This window comes from Mesoplodon mirus (assembly GCF_964341445.2).
Source record: "Mesoplodon mirus genome assembly, chromosome: 7".
In the NCBI taxonomy this organism is placed as follows: domain Eukaryota; kingdom Metazoa; phylum Chordata; class Mammalia; order Artiodactyla; family Ziphiidae; genus Mesoplodon; species Mesoplodon mirus.
This window is the reverse complement of record NC_138983.1, coordinates 5,430,585-5,450,146: the sequence shown is the minus strand read 5'-3', so window position 1 is coordinate 5,450,146 and position 19,562 is coordinate 5,430,585. Positions and strand designations below refer to the sequence as shown.

At 59.9% G+C, this 19,562-nt stretch overlaps 2 protein-coding genes across 8 annotated transcripts in view; one reads left to right on the top strand and one right to left on the bottom strand.

Moving 5' to 3' along the window:
* Positions 1–1,121: 1,121 nt before the first annotated feature.
* Positions 1,122–17,897, top strand: TCIRG1 (T cell immune regulator 1, ATPase H+ transporting V0 subunit a3). 5 transcript variants are annotated; one of them, XM_082626628.1, is made up of 21 exons: positions 1,122–1,395; positions 2,403–2,466; positions 3,674–3,794; positions 4,181–4,259; positions 5,107–5,333; positions 5,421–5,506; positions 5,754–5,880; positions 5,964–6,046; positions 6,223–6,316; positions 6,428–6,640; positions 7,312–7,456; positions 9,996–10,135; positions 10,236–10,393; positions 10,469–10,559; positions 11,100–11,218; positions 11,297–11,510; positions 11,846–11,968; positions 12,061–12,165; positions 12,240–12,357; positions 12,557–12,734; positions 16,717–17,897. In XM_082626628.1, exons 3-21 carry the CDS (start codon positions 3,678–3,680, stop codon positions 16,820–16,822), a joined length of 2,523 nt encoding a protein of 840 aa, XP_082482754.1. In that variant the 5' UTR covers positions 1,122–1,395; positions 2,403–2,466; positions 3,674–3,677; the 3' UTR covers positions 16,823–17,897. The 5 variants fall into 5 exon arrangements, with proteins under 5 accessions (XP_082482754.1, XP_082482757.1, XP_082482756.1 ...); XM_082626631.1 differs by having other exon boundaries at positions 2,403–2,507; XM_082626632.1 differs by lacking the exon at positions 16,717–17,897 and adding an exon at positions 12,821–12,977 and having other exon boundaries at positions 1,125–1,395.
* CHKA (choline kinase alpha) overlaps positions 15,296–19,562 on the bottom strand; it is a 62,336-nt gene continuing 58,069 nt past the window's right edge. For all 3 annotated transcript variants that reach the window (XM_082626633.1, XM_082626634.1, XM_082626635.1), the window contains one exon: positions 15,296–16,552. In XM_082626633.1, the coding sequence (XP_082482759.1) occupies positions 16,493–16,552 (60 nt within the window). In that variant the 3' untranslated portion in view covers positions 15,296–16,492. The remainder of the gene's footprint in view (positions 16,553–19,562) is intronic.

Here is a 19,562-nt window from a genome sequence, read left to right as displayed (position 1 = left end):
ACACATAACCAGCACTAGATGCTTGACATGGAGCCTCTATCTGTACGCAGGTAAATAGAATACTTTCATTTAAAGTGGATGAGTCTAGGGACTTCCCTGGCGGTCCAGTGGTTAAGACTCCACACTTCCAGTGCAGGGGCTGTGGGTTCGATCCCTGGTTGGGGAACTAAGATTGCACATGCCATGCAGCACAGCCAAAATAAATAAATAAATAAAATGGTTGAGTCTATCCAGCTCCTGACTTGATTCTCTCCCTTACTGCTGGGTCAGAGTGCAGCTCTAACGCCATTTTGTAACATTATGGAGTTCCAGTTTGCCCTGAACAGGAAGTATTGATCCGAGGCCCCCACTGGTACTCAGTTTGGTTGTGTTGAGGTTATTCCTTGAAAGTAGCCCCTCCGTGCCCCAGAAAGTGTCTCCCACTTTGCTGAAGACACTAGCCTTGGCTGTGACTCAGTTGCCAGCGCCCAGCTCTGGGGCTCCGTTTGCCCACCCTCCCCCCACCTCTCACAGGCCCTTGCCCTGTCGGGGTTCAAGAATCACCAGAGCTGAGGGGCCCCAGCGGGTGCAGGCTTGGCCTGTCCAAAGTGCAGGCAGCTGGACAGTCGTGAGCCCCAGGTTGTGGGTGCCGCGATAGGACAAACTGCACGGAACTCAGTAGCAGCAAGGTCATGGGGACACATCCAGCCACAGGAGGAGGGACAGCCAGGGCAGAGCATTGCCCAGTGCCTGCTGGGTGCGGGCACCAGGCCCTGGGTGTCCTGCTGCCATTGAGGAAAGAGGCCCAGAGAAGGGCAGCCGCCTGCCCAGACCACTGGTCCTGGAGTCCAAGGTGATGGTCAGAAGCAGGAAGCTATAAGGACCTGTGTAACTGCGGCCTCACGCAAGGGGGAGGGGGTCCTAGAGGTGGGGACACGTAGGTCTTGGGCCCCAGGCCTGAGCGTATTGGGGTCTTATCAGCCCAGTGAGCCCTCTAGATGGTGGAGATCCCACCCTGTAGCCCCGGAGCTGGGCCTAGGCTGGGCATCTCCCCACATCCCGGCCACGTAGATGTGCGCGGTTGGCGCTGGTCAGTGTCTACTCCCGTCTCCGGGCTTCCTCGCCCGGATTAGGCGACCCACAGCTCCGAATGGTCTCCCAGCCTGGAGCGAGGAAGTGAGGCCGCCAGGCAATCCCAGCCCAGGGCCTGCCTCCCACCCGTGCTCCAGCTCCCAGGACTCCGGGTTGAGGTTTGGGGCGGGCCAGGGGCGGAGCTTCCCTGACCCCGCCCCTCCCGGCCCCGCCCGCCGCGGAAAGTGAGTTGCGTGGGCGCCGCGGCGGGATCGCAGAGCTGGGAGTGCAGAGCTGCGCAGAGCAGAGCAGAGCCGAGCGGCGCCGCCTGCGGCCGACCCGGGGGTAAGTGCCTCAGCCGGGGGCTGCAGAGCCCCCAGTTCTGCCTGCCACCCTCGCTTCCCACTGCCCCGGGAAGGGGGGGGGGTCGTGGGGCCCCACCCAGCTGGGTCAGTAGAGGCAGCTCAGTCGTCCGGCCCGCGGGTGTCAGCCGTTGCTGGGGGCCACAGAGGCGACTGAGAGGAGAAAGAAGCGGAGAATGGGGGTGTTAACAGCCTGTAACAAGCAAGTAGTATTGAGCTCAGCTGTGCCGGGCCAGGTGGTGCTCAGAGCTTTCTCTGCTGCATCTTCCTGGCAGGGAGGGACCCATTCTACAGATGAGGAAACTGCGGCCCACCCAACTAGGAAGAGGCGGAGCTACAAGAGAGCGCACGCAGACCCTCGCCTCCAGCCCAGCTCATCGTGGCGGGCCAGGGGCTCAGAGGAGAGATCTGGTGGTTTTCTGGAGGAGTTGGCCTTAAGCCTCCAGCCTCCCAAGGGAGCAGGAGGAGAGGGGCACAGAGTGACTAGAGTCTGGACCCTGAAGGACGGAGGCACCTTCATTTGTTCTGTAAATGTCGCTGGGGTGGCCCCTGGCTCAGGAAGGGGCCAGGGAGGATGAGGGGGAGGGGATGAGACAGTGGAGGCCTGAAATGCCAGGGAAGGGATCTGCCCAGGTCTCTGCACCCCTGTGCTCACCACGGCTTGTCCCATCCAAGGGATGTGCCCAGGCCCCAGGGCTGCTGCCCTGCCTGGATCCCCAGACCTAGCTCCCTACAACCCCCGTTTGGCCAGCCCAGCCTTTTGGGGTACCTGGGGCAGAGAACAGCCCTCCCCTGAGTGCATACTGTGGGCTGGGACTTCCAAACCTGCAGCCCCAGGGCCTGGCTCCTGCCTGGCTTGGTCACCTGCTGACCCGTCTATAAAACAGGGCTACAGAGCCCCCTCCCCCAAGGATTGCTGTTAGATTTAAATGAGGTATTGTGGGTGAGGGAGTTACACGGGGCCCTTGTTATTTTTATCTCCCCACCTAGGTCCTGTCTCTGGCAGGGCGGCCAAGTCCCATTCACCCAAAGAGGAAGTGGAGGCCCAGAGAGGGTGAGAGACTCCCCAGAGAACACACAGCTAATCACAGCTTGGTAGGGCTCAGAGCCTTGGTCCCTGGCCCTCTTGCCCACCCTTCCCTGTTCAGGGCCTGGTGCTTCCACAGCCCGCAGCTGTCTCTCCGCATTCTCTCTTCTATTCTCCCCGGGGCTGGGGAAGGGGCTGCTTTTCCTATTTACATTTAAGTAAACCAGACCCAGGAGAGGAAGTGACCAACTAGGCAGGCCCCAGCCCAGACAGCAGGTGGGGTGTTAGATGTTCACCCTCTCAGCGGGGCTCTGGCCTGTTCCTGTCCCCTCCCCTCCCCCGCTCAATTTGAGAGCTAAGGAAACTGAGTCCCACAGACGGGCAGGGGCCGGCCCTGGGCCCCAAGGGCAGTGGCCATGGAGCCCTGGCTTGTGGGCTGGGCGTCTACAGGGCCCAGGGAGGCCACCCTGGCCCTCCCCCTGCCCTGCCGGCGGCGTTTGAGCAAAGGCCCGGCCAGGCCCTTCCTGCCCATTTCAGTTTCCACAGTTTCACTTTTGTTGGTTTCGACACCTGGAGGGCTCCTCCCTCGGCCCCTACCGGCTAGGCTGCTGCCAGGCAGCCTGGGCCTCAGGGGAAGGTCTCGCTTCCTCAGCGCCCCCTGCCTGTCCTCTCTACCCTTCCCGAGTCCCAGAGGAGGCCCCCACCCCTCAGCGCCCACAGACCCGCAGGGAGGGAGGAGGGCCCTGGCTGCCTGTGGGGATGGGGAGCACCTCAGCCCTGCTGTTCCTGTCAAGGATGCTCCCCAGGGTGGAAAGGCGAGGGCAGTCAGGTGGCCGGCGCTGGAGGTGGCCCTTGGCCTGGGGCCCCGAGGATGTGTAGGATCTCGGGTGAGGGCAGATCACAGAGAGGGGACAGCAGGAGCAGGGGCCAAGGGTGAGAAGAGCCAGTGTCCCTAGGAGCCACTAGGGGTGGGGGCAGGGGTCTCAGACGGGGCAGAGCCAGCTGGGAAGGAGCTTGACATTGGACTGTGGGTCCGGCTGTGAGGTCAGCTGCGCCGCTTACTTCCTGTGTGACCTCAGCACCCCACTGAGCCATCCCGGGCCTCAGTCTCCCCATCTGTCAGATAGGGGTGGTAGCGGTACCTTGCAGGATCATGTGAACCCAGAATTCACACCTGGTGGGGAACTGCCTGGGACCCCACCCGCCTGAGCTCCCACCCCTGCCGGCCCCGCAGGACCATGGGCTCCATGTTCCGGAGTGAGGAGGTGGTGCTCGTCCAGCTCTTCTTGCCCACAGCTGCTGCCTACGCCTGCGTGAGCCAGCTTGGGGAGCTGGGCCTTGTGGAGTTCAGAGACGTGAGTGGGGCCGGGGTGGGCGTGGGGGGAGGCCTCGTCCTTGGGTGTCTCATACGGTGGACCATCTCCCCCAGACTGACCCCCGGCCCTGCTTGAATCCCGGCAACCTCTGCCATAGATACTTTGCTCTCAGACCGGCTTTACTCGTAACTGAGACCACCCTGCCCCAGCCTGGGTTCAGCCAGGCCTCCTGGGCCCTGCCTCACCCTTCCCAGGACACATGGGGTCTGGTGTGTCTTCAGCTGGGCATCTGGAGGGTCACAGTGTACTCAGCACCTTTCTGGGGGAGGCAGCTATGGCCTGAGGAGAGCCAGGCCTGGGCCCTGGTGGGGGGACCTCCTTGGCCCTCTGCCTGGAAAACTGACCCCTCCGTTTGGCAACCACAGCTCAACGCCTCGGTGAGTGCCTTCCAGAGACGTTTCGTGGTAGATATTCGTCGCTGTGAAGAGCTGGAGAAGACCTTTGGTGAGTTGGCCCTGGGCCCACACCCCAGGCACACTTCCTGGAGGAGGCGCCAGTCAAGCTCGGTCTGAAAGGAAGAGTCCGAGTTGCCCAGGCGGATGGCAAAGAAGGGAGGTCCGGACCAGGCCCTGCAGAGCCAGGACAGGGCACCTGGGATCTTTGGGGTGTTCTTGGGTGAGCTGAGCAGAGGGTCCCGGCCAGGCCCGGCTTGGAAGAGTCCTTGAATACCGAATGAGGGCTCGGGACTTCATCCTCTGGACGCCAGGAGCCACCCATAGGTCCCTAAGCAGGAGAGAAGCGTGGACAGAGCTCTCTCTGCTGCAGATGGACTGGGATGGGCAGAGGCCAGGATCCTGGGTCGGGTGCCCCCAAGGAGCAGCTCCTTGGACCTGGGCAAGAGGGACCCCTGCCCTGGGTTCTATCCTGGAAACCCCTCTTAGGAGGGTCCTGCAAGGTGGGAGGATAGAGCATGTCTGTTTAATGGTTAGATTGTTAGGTTTTGAGTCGTCAAGCAGGTACCCTGTGGGCCTCCATGCAAGCTCTCATCCCCCTGCAGTGCTAGGGCCACCTGCCGGAAGACCACTGTGGGACCCAGGCCAGGGGCTGGGGACGGAGAGCAGCCCAGAAGAGCCCCAGGGAGGGGGGAGGCGGAGCAGACGTGCAGGGATGGAGGTTTAGCCTGAGGTTTTTCCGGGGTCTCAGACTCAGTGAATCAGTTAGCTGGTGGCCAGCGGAGTTTGGGGTGGCAGTTGGAATTCCCTAGATGTTAGCCATCCCTTGGCTAATAGTGGCCATTGGCTGGTGGTGGCCCCTGAGCCGGCGCCCCTGACACCCGTCCCTCTGCACCCAGCCTTCCTGCAGGAGGAGGTACGGCGGGCTGGGCTGACGCTGCCTCTGCCTGAGGGGGCGCTGCTGGCGCCCCTGCCCCGCGACCTTCTGCGTATCCAGGAGGAGACGGATCGCCTAGCACAGGAGCTCCGGGACGTGCGGGGCAACCAGCAGGCCCTGCGGGCCCAGCTCCACCAGCTGCAGCTCCACTCGGCTGTACTGGGCCAGAGCCAGGGCCAGGGCCCCCCGGTCAGCTCCGGCCCAGGCAGGGCACGGGGAGGGGTGGGGGCCCTAGGCCCCACTGGGCCGGGACTCATGGTGCCTCTCGGTTCCTAGCTGGCAGCCAGCCACACAGATGGGCCCATGGAAAGAAGACCCCTGCTCCAGTCCCCCGGGGGGCCGCACCAGGACCTGAGGGTCAAGTAAGTGAGGGGCGGCTCCGCTCTCTTTCCGGTTGGTGCAGGGGTGAGGCAGGCCAGCTCGGACTTCTTGTCCAGGGCCCTCCTGCAGCCGCCCTCAGGCCTGGACTTCCCTTTGCCCCTGGGGGTCTCTTCTGGCCCTGCCTGGTGGGCTCCTGCCTCCTCTGTGTGGACGGGGGTGGTGTGCCTGGCCTGGGTGAGGCGGGGGGAGGCCGGAGCAGCCCCTGCCCAGCTCCGCCTGTCCCTGCAGCTTCGTGGCAGGTGCCGTGGAGCCCCACAAGGCCGCCGCCCTGGAGCGCCTGCTCTGGAGGGCCTGCCGCGGCTTCCTCATCGCCAGCTTCAGGGACATGGAGCAGCAGCTGGAGGATCCCGTGACGGTGAGCAGGCCGGGCGCACACAGGCTGGGGTGCGTGCTGGGTGGAGCCGGGACTGCAGGGTGATCTGCGCCCCGCTCCGGCAGGGTGAGCCTGAGACGTGGATGACCTTCCTCATCTCCTACTGGGGCGAGCAGATTGGGCAGAAGATCCGCAAGATCACTGACTGGTGAGCCCCCATTGGGTGGGGGGCTGGCCACCCGCTGCCCTCGTGCCTGGGCCCCTGCGTGTCACCTCCACTGAGCCCGCTCTGTTTGCCACACTGCCCTGTGGGCTCCCTTTAGACTCAGCCTCTGCAAGCCCTGGACCCTGTGCCCACCTCACCTCCCCCCTCCTCCCTGCCAGCTTCCACTGCCACGTCTTCCCATTTGAGGAGCAGGAGGGGGCCCGCCGCGCAGCCCTGCAGCAGCTGCATCAGCAGAGCCAAGAGCTGCAGGAGGTGGGCGCCCGTGGGCTGGCTGGACCCCTGCCTCCCCCCACCCCTACCCTCCCTGCCCCCACCCCCACCCCGCTCCTCCCCCGACTCCTGACCAGTCTGCTCTGGCCACAGGTCCTGGGTGAGACGGAGCGCTTCCTGAGCCAGGTGCTGGGCCGGGTGCAGAGACTGTTGCCGCCCTGGCAGGTGCAGATCCGCAAGATGAAGGCCGTGTACCTGGCCCTCAACCAGTGCAGCGTGAGCACCACGCACAAGTGCCTCATCGCCGAGGCCTGGTGTGCCACGCACGACCTGCCCACAGTGCAGCAGGCGCTGCAGGGCAGCTCGGTGAGCATCGGGGGGCTCTCCCGCCCTCCCCTGCTGCCAGGCAGGGGCTGGTTTCCTCCACACAACACATCTCCCATTCCTGGTGCCATCAGCGCCGTACCTTTGCCGGGGCTCATCCTCCTCCAGGGAGTCCACCGTGATGGCCCTGGCCCAGCAAGCCCTCCTCTCCCTGCCCTGACTTCCCAGAGGCCCTGGGATGGGCCGTCACACCCTGGAAGCTGCACTGGGTGTTAAGTTAGAAACCGGGTTCAAATCCAGGCTCTGCAGGTACTGGCCCTGTGACCTTGGGCCTACTGGAGTGAGCCTTGGGCTCATCTGTGAAATGGGGTTGCTGACCCTGCTTCCAGGGGTCGCCGTGGTAGGTGCTCACCTGTGGCAATGGGGCTCCCTCTCCTGGGCCACCTGGATGGGAAGAAGCACGCTTCTGTTTCCCAAGTGACTTCTGGGCCAATCTCTGGCCCTCCCTGAATCCCCCTGAACTGGGGCAGGTGGGGCTGGTCATGCTATTTCACAAGGAGAGGAGGGGCTGCCCTGGGTCCCCTGGCTCCCACCCAGCAAGTCCCCACAGTGCTCTCCATCTCTAGCTGGCCATGGCTGGAGGGTCTGAGGGTCCCTGAAGGCTCCTGTCATCAGTATTGTCTGTCTGTCTGCCTGCCTGCCGGGTGCCCTAGAGCGAGGCGGGTGTGAGCGCCGTGGTTCACCGCATCCCCTGCCGGGACATGCCCCCCACACTCATCCGTACCAACCGCTTCACGGCCAGCTTCCAGGGCATCGTGGACGCCTACGGCGTGGGCCGCTACCAGGAGGTCAACCCCGGTGAGAGCCGTCACATCCCACAGCCCCGGCCTTCGGGAGGCTCAGCTGCTGCCCTGGGTGGAAGCCTGGGAGGGCTGCGTCCCCACCTGGGCCTGTCCCACCCTCCTGAGATGAGAGGCGCACTACCGGTCATGCTCTTGGGGGTCCAGTGGAGGTGCTTCACATTTATCCCCCACAAACACCCCCACTGCCCTGCTGTTAAGCTAACGGGAACCAGCAGAGTTGTGCAAAGAATAGCAGCTTTGCGGTAGGAATGGCCCAGGTTGGAGGTCCTACTCACTTACTTTGATGAGTTTCTTAGCTTCTCTGAGCCTCAGTTTCCTCATCTATAAAATGGGGATAATGGTACATAGCTGAGCGGTGTTGGGAAGATTAATGATCACCAGCGGTTGCAAACCAGCGGTCCGCGAGGCCAGCATCCGTCTGCGGATGTGTTTTGCTTGGCCACGTTGTCTGCCCACGTTGAAAGGTTTGAACTGGGTGCAGCCCCAGGTCAGGTCCTCCCAGAAGCAGACCCTGAGATGGGGTCTCTGATGCAAGTGGCCTATTAAGAGAGGTGTTCCTGGGAGAAACCAGTAAGGGACCTCGGGACGGGGAAGCAGGCAGGAAGGGGAGAGCTGAGTAGGGCCGGTCTCAGGTGAAGTCCAGCCTCAGCCTGGGCCTGCAGGGAGCTCTAGAGCACGAAGGACACTATGGTGTGTCCACCTCAAGGCTGATGAGCGGGGCTTTCAAACCCAGCGCCCTCAGTCATCTGCCAGCCCTGGCGGGTGGGCAGTGAGGCCGTCAGCTCCAGGCACGTCCACCTGGGTGCTCACTGGCCTGGCGAAGCTGCTGCTCTGTAAGTGGCCCACTGGGCAGAGGGTTGCACAGAGCTGCCAAGGGAGCTGCAGCCGCGTGGGCAGAGCCTCCGTGTCTGCTGCGGGTGCCAGGGTTTAAAGTGGGAGTTTTCGCAAAAGTCTGCATTTTCTCAAGACTGGCGAAAAGTGAGAGATTTGGCGACATGGCCCACCTCCAACAGGCTGGAGCTGGGTGGTGGCAGCCCCCTCCCGTTTGCCAGTGCCCGTCCCGAGGGCAGCAGGCACTGGCTTTCCTCCCTTCCTGGCCCCCTCCTCCTTCCTGAGGCCTGTGGGACCTGGCCTGTCATCCGCCCGGTTCCTCTCCCTCCAGACACCACCCTCCCTGCAGCAGGCTGGCTGTGGTGTGGCCAGTGGCCCAGCGTCCCCCGTGTCACTGGGTAGGGGCTGCAGTGCATCTCTGTGTCAGCCCAAAGAATGGGTGTGAGGGTGAACCGTGATGAGGTCCCTTATGGGAGGCCAGGGAAGGGTCCTGCCTCATCCAGCGGGCGAGAGGCAGGGTTTGGGGTCCCCGGGGCGGTACAGGCAGCACATGAGGATGGAATCAGCCGTGTGGACTGAGACCAGGGTCACGTGGTCCTCTGGGGCCTGCTGACCCTGCAGGACCAGCGTCTGGGAGCTTGACATGGGGCCCCCAGCCCATTTCACCTGCCCATGGTCCCTCTGCGTTAGCGGATGCCAGTCCGGTTAGAGCAGGCCTGATCACCAGATATCCACGGTTGGTAATATGCCACCAGCTCTCAAAGCAATAGCTTTGCGGAGGTGTTCGTTTGCCAGGGCTGCTGTAACAAAGCATCACAGATGGGGCAGCTTAAACGATAGGTATTTATTGTCACTCAGTTCTGGAGGCTGGAAGTCTGAGATCAAGGTGTCGGCAGGGCTGGTTCCTTCTGAGCTGTGAGGGAGAATGTGTTCAGGCCTCTCTCCTTGGCTTGCAGACAGCTGTCTTCATGTTCGTGTGGCATTCTCCCAGTGTATGTGTCTAAGGTCTAAATTTCCCCCTTTTTATAGGGACACCAGTTATATTTGATTAGGACCCACCCTAATGACCTCATTTCCACTGGGTTACATCTATAAAGGTTGTATCTCCAAATAAGGTCACTGTCTAAGGTACTGGGGGTTAGGACTCCAGCATATCTTTTGTTGGGGTGGGGGACACAATTCAACCCATAACTGGGATGTGCATTAGAATCCTAACACTTATGAGAAAATTTCCCCATTTTACTAAAGGGAAGCTGAGGCCCCAGAGGTTAAGTGACCAACTCGGCCTTCTGGAACTTGCCGTGTGCCAGCCAGGACTACCACTGGGCTGGCTCTCTGTGCTTCTGCTTTAAGCTCTTCTCGTAAATAATAATAGCTAGAACTGCTAACGTTATATTGAGCATTTATGGGCTCCCAGGTACTGTCCATGGATAAACTCATTTATAACAGCCCTATAAAATGGTGGTATTTTTATCTCCATTTTGCAGATGGGGCAGTGGCGGTTCAGAGAGGTTAAGACACTAGCCCAAGGTTGCACAGCTAGTAAGTGCCTGGATCTTGAGTGCAGGCAGGCGGTGTGGCATCCCTGCCTGGCTACACCACCTTCATGTCTCCTGGGGCCCCGGAGCCTGGCTTGGGGAGCCTCTGTGGCATCCTGTACAGGGATGGGGGTCCTGGCTGACCGCATGGCCCTCTGCCCGCAGCACCCTACACCATCATCACCTTCCCGTTTCTCTTCGCCGTCATGTTCGGTGACGTGGGCCATGGGCTGCTCATGTTTCTCTTCGCCCTGGCCATGGTGCTGGCCGAGAACCGGCCAGCCATGAAGACGGCGCAGAACGAGGTGAGGGGTGACGGGGTGGGTGGTACGGGGGGAGGGGGAGGGGGGGGGTCCGGGCACAGCACGGGACCCAGGCCGGCTCTCACCGTGCCTGCCCCCCCAGATCTGGAGGACCTTCTTTGGGGGCCGCTACCTGCTCCTGCTCATGGGCCTGTTCTCCGTCTATACCGGCTTCATCTACAACGAGTGCTTCAGCTGCGCCACGGCCGTCTTCCCCTCTGGCTGGAGCGTGGCGGCCATGGCCAATCAGTCGGGCTGGAGGTGAGGCCTGGCCGCACCCTCCCCGCAGCCCCAAGGCCCCCAGGCCCCTGACCAGCCCGCCTGCTCTTGTCACAGTGACGCCTTCCTGGCCCAGCAGCCGCTGCTCTCCCTGGACCCCAACGTCACCGGCGTCTTCCTGGGACCATACCCCTTCGGCATCGACCCGGTGAGTCCCGGCCGCCTGTCGGAGGTGGTGGCAGGCGGGAGGGCGGGTCCGGGGCTCCCCGCTCGCCCAGCCCCTCCCGAGCACCAGGCCCGGTTCCGGGTGCAGGAGGCAGGAGCCCCCCTAGACTAGGGCCTGCCTGGCAGGGGGGCCTGCATTGCAGCCACTTGAAAAGCAGAGAAGCGAGTCCTAATAAGGGCAGCGCTCTGTAGTCCCCTCTGTGCCAGGCAGGCACCGTTCTGAGCCCTTGTTGAATTGATTTTATGTCTAGTCCTCGTGACAGCTCCATGGGAGCACGTCAGTACCGTCCCCATTTTACAGGTGAGGAAGCTGAGGTTATATGCCCAAGGTCACCCAGCTAGGAAGAACTGGGGTTGGGGCCCAGGCTGCCCGGCCCAGTCTGTGCTCTTAACTGTTCCCCTCTGCTGCCCCTCGTCGGGCAGGTGATGGGTTGTGCGGAGGCCCTGGAGGGGCAAACAGGCTGATGGGAGTGACTCGGGTGGAGAGGCCCCTTCACGGCACCCATCCCTCCCGCCACCGCAGGTCTGGAGCCTGGCTGTCAACCACCTGAGCTTCCTCAACTCCTTCAAGATGAAGATGTCCGTCATCCTGGGGGTCACCCACATGACCTTTGGGGTGGTCCTGGGAGTCTTCAACCACATGTGAGGACAGGGGGCCTTGGAGTGGGGGGCCGGGCAGGTCCAGGGTGACCTGGTGACCCGGCTCCCCTCCTGCCCCAGGCACTTCGGCCAGTGGCACCGGCTGCTGCTGGAGACCCTCCCCGAGCTGGTCTTCCTGCTGGGGCTGTTCGGCTACCTCGTCTTCTTGGTCGCCTACAAGTGGCTGCGAGTCACGGCTGCCAGCGCTGCCTCGGCCCCCAGCATCCTCATCCACTTCATCAACATGTTCCTCTTCTCCAGCAGCCCCACCAACCGGCCGCTTTTCTCCGGGCAGGTAGGCTGGGGCAGGGCGGGGTGTGTGTGGGGGGCCTCACACCCTGCCCTGGGGCGCCCTGGTGGCTGGGCCTCTCAGCTGCAGGATCCTCGTCCAAGAAGTTGGATGCAGGCCTGAGGCTGTGAGACAGGGAGGTCGAGGGGCCTCCCTGGGAGCTCCCAGCAGGGATGGTGGCTTCTATGCCCAGAGGAATTCCACACGGGGCGACGTCCCTGCCTAGCGAGGGGCCCTGGGCTGGAGTGGGCTGCGGGCTCCCTGGGCCCCTGTGGAATCGCGTGGCTCGAGCTGGCTGGTGGCTCGCAGGGGCGCCCTGACCGTCGCCCCCTCCCCCGCAGGAGGTGGTGCAGCCCACGCTGGTGGTCCTGGCCCTGGTCATGGTGCCCATCCTGCTGCTCGGCACGCCCTTGTTCCTGCACTGGGAGCACCGCCGCTGCCAGTCTCGGAGGAGGCAACAGCCGGTAGAGGCAGGGGAGCCTGGGGGTGGGGTCCTGTCTGGGACATGAGCCTCATCTGGGGCTGGGGGTCTGTGACGCCGCTGCCCCACCTCTAGGATAAGGACACGGCCAGGCTTCTGGACCTGCATGACACGTCCCTGGCCAGCCAGGGCTCTGATGAGGAGAAGGCAGGATGCGCAGGGGACCAGGCGGAGGCCGAGGTGGGTATGGTGCCTTCCTGAGTGGGGGATGGCTGCCGGCCCCGCTCGCCCCTCACTGCCGCCTGTCCCCCCAGTTTGTCCTGTCCGAGGTGTTCATGCACCAAGCCATCCACACCATCGAGTTCTGCCTGGGCTGCATCTCCAACACAGCCTCCTACCTGCGCCTCTGGGCCCTGAGCCTGGCCCACGCCCGTGAGTCCCGGCTCCTTCCCACACCCGGCTGCGGGATGGATGGCCTCCTCTGGTCACTTCTTAGTATCCCTGTCTGTAAAGGGGGGACGTCGGAGGAGGTCCCCCGCTGGCCCACGGGGAGGGTGGGCTTCGGGACGCCGAAGTGGCTTCCCGGCGTGGCTTCCTTGGTGGTCCCCACGGTTCCCTCCTCCACCTGCAGAGCTGTCGCAGGTCCTGTGGGCCATGGTGATGCGAGCCGGCCTCAGCCTGGGCGGCGAGATGGGTGTGGCGGCTGTGGTGCTGGTCCCCGTCTTCGCCGCCTTCGCCGTGATGACCGTAGCCATCCTGCTGGTGATGGAGGGCCTCTCGGCCTTCCTGCACGCGCTGCGGCTGCACTGGTGAGTGGCCGCCCGGCTGGTGTGGGCAGCACGGGGTGGGGGCGCGGGGGGGGCGTCCCCTCACCAGCTCTCCCTTCTCACCCCAGGGTGGAGTTCCAGAACAAGTTCTACTCGGGTACTGGCTACAAGCTGAGCCCCTTCACCTTCGCTGTGGAGGGTGAATAGTGCCCACAGCCCTGCCCTTGCCTTGCTGAGCAGGGAAGAAATAAAGGGGAAGGCCCAGGACCTGCGTCTTGGTCTTGTCTGGGAGGCAGGGGCCGGGGCGGCTGGGTGTGGAGGAGCCTGGGCTCTGGCGTGGGCTGGTCCTGCCCCTGGGAGCCTTTTGGTTGGATGGACACCATGCCAGCCTCTGTGCCCGTCTCCCTTATGTCTGTCTCTGCAGCTGAAGTTGGTGTGGGGTGGGGGGAAGTGGGAGCCACTGGTCTACGATCTGGGGCCTCAGGATGTCAGGAGAGGACCCACGAGCACATCTGCGATGATCCCAGACTCTTGGGGTGAAGGGGGCCAGAACTAGGCCCAGGGAGGGCTGTTTCCAGTACATTCTAGCTCAGAAAGATGGTCCTCCCAGGCTGGGCCAGGGGGAGTGAGCTCCCCATCCTTGGGGATATGCAAACTGGCTGTACGATGATGTCTGGGCTACCCTGGGTATGGAGGGTGGTGCCTGGCACCAATCGGCCAATATTCTCACGTCCCTGTGCTGGCGCTGGCCCCCGGCACTCAAGATGCTCTGCAGCAGAGAGCAGCCTGGGACACCTGAGCCGGACCCGGCACGCCACATGGGACAGTGGTGTCACACCCAAGGCCACCTTCCCGAAGACAAGGGCAGAGGCTCCTCCAGGGCACCCTGAGAATTGCCCAGGGCTCCGAAGGTCAGAAAAGGGCAGACCCGGACTCCAGGCCCTGCCTCCCCAGAGGCCAGTCTTCCCCCATCCCTCCCTGGTGGGCAGTCCTGCTCCCAGGCCATCCTTCCGCTGGTGGGAGGGAGGTGGCATCCTCGGGCCTCTCTGGTCTGGGTCCCACCACCAGCTGGGTGGCAGAGCCAGTGCTTCTCAGAGGCCTCGTTTTCTCCTGCTGAGGAGCTGCCAAGTGGTTCTTCCGGCTGGAGGCCCTGGGAACAAAGGCTGCCTTGAAAGCAGAGACGTCCTGGGTGCGGCGAGCCAGAAGGCCGGGCCCTGCAACCTGGCCCGGTCACCGTGGCTCTTATCTGGCCAGTTGCCGGGAGGAGCCTGTCCCTCCAGAGCCCAGGGCTGCCCCGCTCAGGGCCCCCAGATGCTGGGGGGTGGTATAAGGGGCTGGGGTATGAGGGGCTGTCTGGCTGCGGTATGACACGCCTGGCAGAGACTTGGCTCCAAGAAACGTTGAGAGCAGTGTCTGGTTAGGAACAGAGGGAGCGGTGTGCGTCTCCAGCTCTGGCCCAAGCCCAGGACTCCAAGCTCTACCTTCCTGGGGAGGAGAGCTGTGCAGAGACTCGCAGGGTGGGGCAGGTGAGGGGAACCCTAAGCAGGGCCCCAGCGCCGAGAACGTGGCATGTTTCGGGGGTGGGCGGCAGGTGTGACCCCAGGGAGACACTAGCTGGCCCTGCCCTGGCTTTGACGCGTGGACAGCTGGCAGCCTGGCTGGAGGGGGCTGGCTCCTGTGGAACCAGCATGCGCAAAGGCACGGGAGGGGGCGCCCCTGGGGCGTGGAGGTCACATCAGGAGACACAGGGACGGGGGTCACCTGCACTGGGGACAGGCCTGCTCCGGTGAGCGTAAGGTCTAATGAACAGATGGGCATCCCAGGAATTCCACAGAGAATGAAAGTGACAACCAGCGAGGGGACGTGAGGCAGCCTGACCCCACAGCCGCCTGGCAGGGGGAAGCGCGAGAGGGCCTGGTGTCTTAGCGACGAGAGGCTGGGGGTGGGGGGCAGGGGGCGGGCAAGGCCGGTCGGGCCCTGTGGGCACAGGCAGGAGCTGGGAGCTGTGTTCTACCATCTCACACACAGGGAAGCAGCATCTAGGGCTGTTGGTTTTTTTAAAAAAACTTTATTTTTGGCTGCACTGGGTCTCCGCTACTGCGTGTGGGCTTTCTCTAGTTGCGGCGAGCTGGGGCTACTCTTCATTGCCGTGCGTGGGCTTCTCACTGCGGGGGCTTCTCTTGTTGCGGAGCACGGGCTCTAGGCATGCAGGCTTCAGTAGTTGTGGCACATGGGCTCTAGAGCACAGGCTCAGTAGTTGTGGCACACGGGCTTAGCTGCTCTGCGGCATGTGGGATCTTCCCAGACCAGGACTCAAACCCCTGTCCCCTGCATTGGCAGGCGGATTCTTAACCACTGTGCCACCAGGGAAGTCCCTAGGACTCAGTCTTATTGCTTGGATATCATAACACACTCACCTGGTTAAAACTTTCGGTGTCTAGAAGGCCGGGCAGTGGAAGTCTCCCTCCTGCCCTGGCCCAGCCGTTCAGTTATCTCCTGGACAGCCCCCTCCCTCCTGCCCAAGGGCTTTGCCTCCAGAGCCGGGTGGACGCACCGGAGACCTCCCCGAGACTAGGGATGCATCTGAGAGTGACGGCAGAGGATGGACTCTTACCTTTTTTATTGTTTGTATAGTACAGTCTTTGTGGTAGCAGGAATGTATGCACAAAAAACAATTCAAATAAGAGCTCAGAGTGAAAAAAAAAAGAATTTATCCCAAAGGACTTTTAATACATACGGATTTCACAGCTATACTCTATTCCCGCCCCCATACTCCACGTACGGGCTGCGGTTTCCCACCAGAACGACCACGTGAGGTACGCCGGGGAGCAGTGAGGGCAAGGTTTCCCTCCCGCACCCAGCCCACCGAGGCCCCAGCACCGGGGCGGCAGGAGGCTTCCCTGGGGCACAGCCATGCCTGGGGGCGGGCAGCCGGCCCTGTCACAAGAGCCCAGCTCCAGGCTGAGCAGAGGTGGAGGGGAAAAGGCTGCAGAGTGTGGGACAAAGCAGCCCGCTCCCTGCCAGGAAAGTGGATTGGGTGGGTGGGTGGGTGGGGCCAGGGCGGGCATGTGTGCCCACGTGTCCCCGCCCCGTGCAGCCTGCTGGCCCTCTGTGGCCACGGCCCACTGCCTGCCCCAGAGCCGGAGTTAATAAAGCACTTTCAGTTAGAGGGCATGGCGGGGCTGCATCCAGTTAGGGTGAGATTCATCTGAGATTCACCTGCAGAGGAAAACCCGGATGACAGGTAGCAGTCAGCGGGCAGCCAGAGTCGCCCCCGCCTCTGTGCACCCCACACCTCGGGGGCGGTCTGCGTCTCCCAGGACCGCGGTCAGGCCGCGGGGCATCGGCAGTGTCGCTGCCCACTCGCCGCCCTACACACCCGTTACCTACAGGAAGCCCGGTCAGCGCTGTTCACCAGCGCGGTCATTAACATCCTTTAGAGATCACCGTTAACCAAAGAGGCGTCTGCAGGGACACTGCTTACTCTTGCTGTTCGCCCCGCCTGACTGCAGTAGAAAACGCCTTCTCTAGATTAAGGGGGTCTGAGATGCTGCACTGTTGCAGAGTGTACTTTAATTCTGCTTCCTGATCTCATGTCAGAGTCCTAGTGAAATCGGAAACAAGATATGAAATAAATGTTCCTCAATTTTAATACAGTCTGTCATATCATACACATCCGTGTTCGGCAGCGAGACGTCCGAGGCTTCTTGCTGCAGGTACAGTAGTCGGGGCACAGAGGGACCCTCGGGCTCGGCCGCCCCCGCGCAGTCCAGGGATGCAGCGCAGGCGGGCCTCCCCAGTCACACCCCAAGCTTCCTCTTCTGGTCGAAATAGGCATCGAACCTGGCTTGGGCATACTCCTAGGAGACAGAAGGAAGAGGGGCCTCACCAAGGGTCCCGCCCGCCCCCCGGCACAGAGCAGAGCAGCTCCGCGTGCTGCAGGCCAGCCAGGAGCCGCGCTGCTTTCAGGACGGTTCTCTCCTGCCGGCAGCAGCCCCGGTCACTGCGTTCCCTTTACCCTCAGCGTCCCCCGCTTGATCAGCTGCGCCGCCCCGGCCCTGCCATTCCAGACGGGAGACGGGACTTCTGTGTATCTGGTGCAGCATGGTTCACCGACTCATTCACCTTGAACGCTACAGACACGGACTGACGCACACAACAGAGGCTTCTCTGTCAAAGCCCAAGGTCCCTGGGGCGTTAGCAAGTGTAGACAGATGGTAGGTGCCACCTGTTTGCTGCAGCACGATTACTAAAAGGACACCAGGAGGGAAGTGAGAAAACCTGGCCAGCCACCGGGCCCCTGGGTCCCTTCCCCTGTCTGCCCACTGGTGTGCAGAACAGTCTCTTAAGGACCACTCCAGATCGAAAAGTCTGCACTGCTGCCAAGATTACAATGTCACTTCAAAGAAAATTAACGTTGAGGTATAATTTATATACCACAAAACTTAACTCATTTAAAATGTGTGGTGTTCGCTAATGCAAACACCTAGCTCACCACGAACACCACAATCACCCTCGAAGTCCTCCTGGGTCTCTGCAGTCAAGCCCACCAGATCACGACAGAAAGCTTCCACGGGAATGTAATCACCCGCTACGTCCCCTCTGGTGTTTGGCTTGTGTCTGAGACGCATCCACGCTGCCGTGTTCGTGGCTGAGTACTTTTCCGTAATACGCCTCCAACATAGTGTGTTCACCCATTCATCTGCCGATGGGCATGTAGGTTGTTTCCAGCTTGGGGCTACTGAAAATAAAGCTGCTGTGAGCACTTGAATACAAGTCTTGGAGTGGAAATAGGCTTTCATTTCTCTTGGATCGATACCAAAGAGAGGGACTGCTGGGTTACATGGTTAAGTGTACGTTTTTTTCTGTTTTGTTTTCTTTTTAACTTTTAATTTTATTGAAGTATAGTCGATTTAAATTTATTTATTTATTTGGGGGGCTGCTTTGGGTCTTCGCTGCTGCGCACGGGCTTCCTCTAGTTGCAGCGAGCGGGGGCTACTCTTCATTGCGGTACGCGGGCTTCTCATTGCGGTGGCTTCTCTTGTTGCGGAGCACGGGCTCTAGGTGTGTGGGCTTCAGTAGATGTGGCACGTGGGTTCAGCATTTGTGGTGCATGGGCTTAGCTGCTCCGCAGCACATGGGATCTTCCTGGACCAGGGATCAAACCCGTGTCCCCTGCATTGGCAGGCAGATTCTTAACCACTGTGCCACCAGGGAGGTCCCGGTAAGTGTATGTTTGACTTTATAAGAGGCTGTCCAACTGTTTTTCACACTGGTTTCACCCTTTTACATTCCCACCAGCAATGTATATGAGGTCAGCTGCTCTACAGTCTTGCCAACATTTGGTATTGTGAGTTTAAGTTCTAGCCATTGTCATGGGTGTGCAAGGCATCTCACTGGGGCTTTAACTTGCATTTCCTTTATGACTTTATGTCAAGCAGATGCAAAGATGCTTACTGGCCATTTGTTTACCTTCCGTGTAGTGTTCAAATCTTTTGTCCACTTATAAAGTAGGTTGTTTGGTTTCTTGCTGAGTTATGAGTTCTTTATATATTCTAAATACAAGTCCTTTGTCAGATATAAATTTGCCTTATTTTCTCCCAGTCTGTGGCTGGGCTTTTCATTTTCTTAATGGTGTCTTTCAAATAACACAAGTTTTAAATTTTGATTAAGTCCAATTTACTGTATTTTTTTTCTTTGAGGGTTAGTGCTTTATGTGACCTAAGAAATCTTTGCCACAGCTACGAAGCTTCTCTCCCGTTTTAGCTTTTACATTTAGGTCTATTATCTGTTTCAAGTCAATTTTTGTGTAGAGCGCAAGTTTAAAGTTCATTATTTTTTTCCATATGGCTTATTCAGTTGTTCCCGCATCATTTTTGGAAAATCTAATCCTTTCCACAATGCATTACCTTGGCCTTTCTGTGGAATACCAGTTACCTGTATGTGTAGGAGTCTATTTCTGGGAACTCTAGTCTGTTCCATCTGATTTATGTCTATCTTACTACCAACACCACATGATCTTAATTATTGTGCTTTAGTAAGTCTTGAAATCAGGTAGCCTAAGTCTTCCAACGTGGTTCTAGTTAGTTTTAGTGTTTTAGTTATTCCAGGGCCTTTGCATTTTCACATACGTTTCAGAATCCGCTTGTCAATTTCTACCAAAAGCCTGTGGGGATTTTGCTGGGGTCACGGAGACGACAGATAGTTTGGGGAGAATGGACGTCTTAAGATTAGGTCTTCTAAATCCATAGATGTTGTATCTCTCTTTATTTAGGTTCTTTTTAGCAATGTTTTATAGTTGTCAGTGTACAGATCATGCACATATTTGAAAAATTTTATCCCTAAGTATTTCAAGTTTTTTACGCCATCGTAAACACAATTAAAATTTTTTCATTTACAGTTGCTTCTAGCACGTAGAAATGCAAGTGGGCTTTGCATATTGACCTTGTAGCCTACGACCCTGATAAACTCACTCAGTAGTTTAAATAGCTTTTCTATTGATTCTTCTATATTTTTTCATATGCATGATCATGTCACCTATAAAAATAAAGGCAGTTTTTCTTCTTCCTTTCTGGTACTTTTGCATTTTCTTTCTTTTTCTTGCCTTCCTATGCTGGCTAGGCACCCCAGCAGCCTGTGAGGAGAAGTGAGCACGAACACCCTTGCCTTGCACTATATTTGGGGCAGAGGTGGGAGGAGCATTCAGTGCTTTACCATGAATTACCACGGCAGCTGTACAAGAGCTGTATATATGCCCTTTACCTGGTTGAGGAAGTTCTCCTCTATTACTAGTTTGCTGAGACTTTCTATCATGAACAGGTGCTGAATTCTAACAAATGCTTTTCCTGCATTCACTAAGATAATTGTATG

What these genes read in the sequence shown, in the direction of transcription:
- TCIRG1 (XM_082626630.1), top strand. Translation starts at nt 3,678, where the DNA reads ATGGGCTCCATGTTCCGGAGTGAGGAGGTGGTGCTCGTCCAGCTCTTC. An exon ending in GCCAATCAGTCGGGCTGGAG is followed by an intron (nt 10,394 to 10,468) that starts GTGAGGCCTGGC and finishes CTCTTGTCACAG; the next exon opens with TGACGCCTTCCTGGCCCAGC. An exon ending in GGGACCAGGCGGAGGCCGAG is followed by an intron (nt 12,166 to 12,239) that starts GTGGGTATGGTG and finishes CTGTCCCCCCAG; the next exon opens with TTTGTCCTGTCCGAGGTGTT.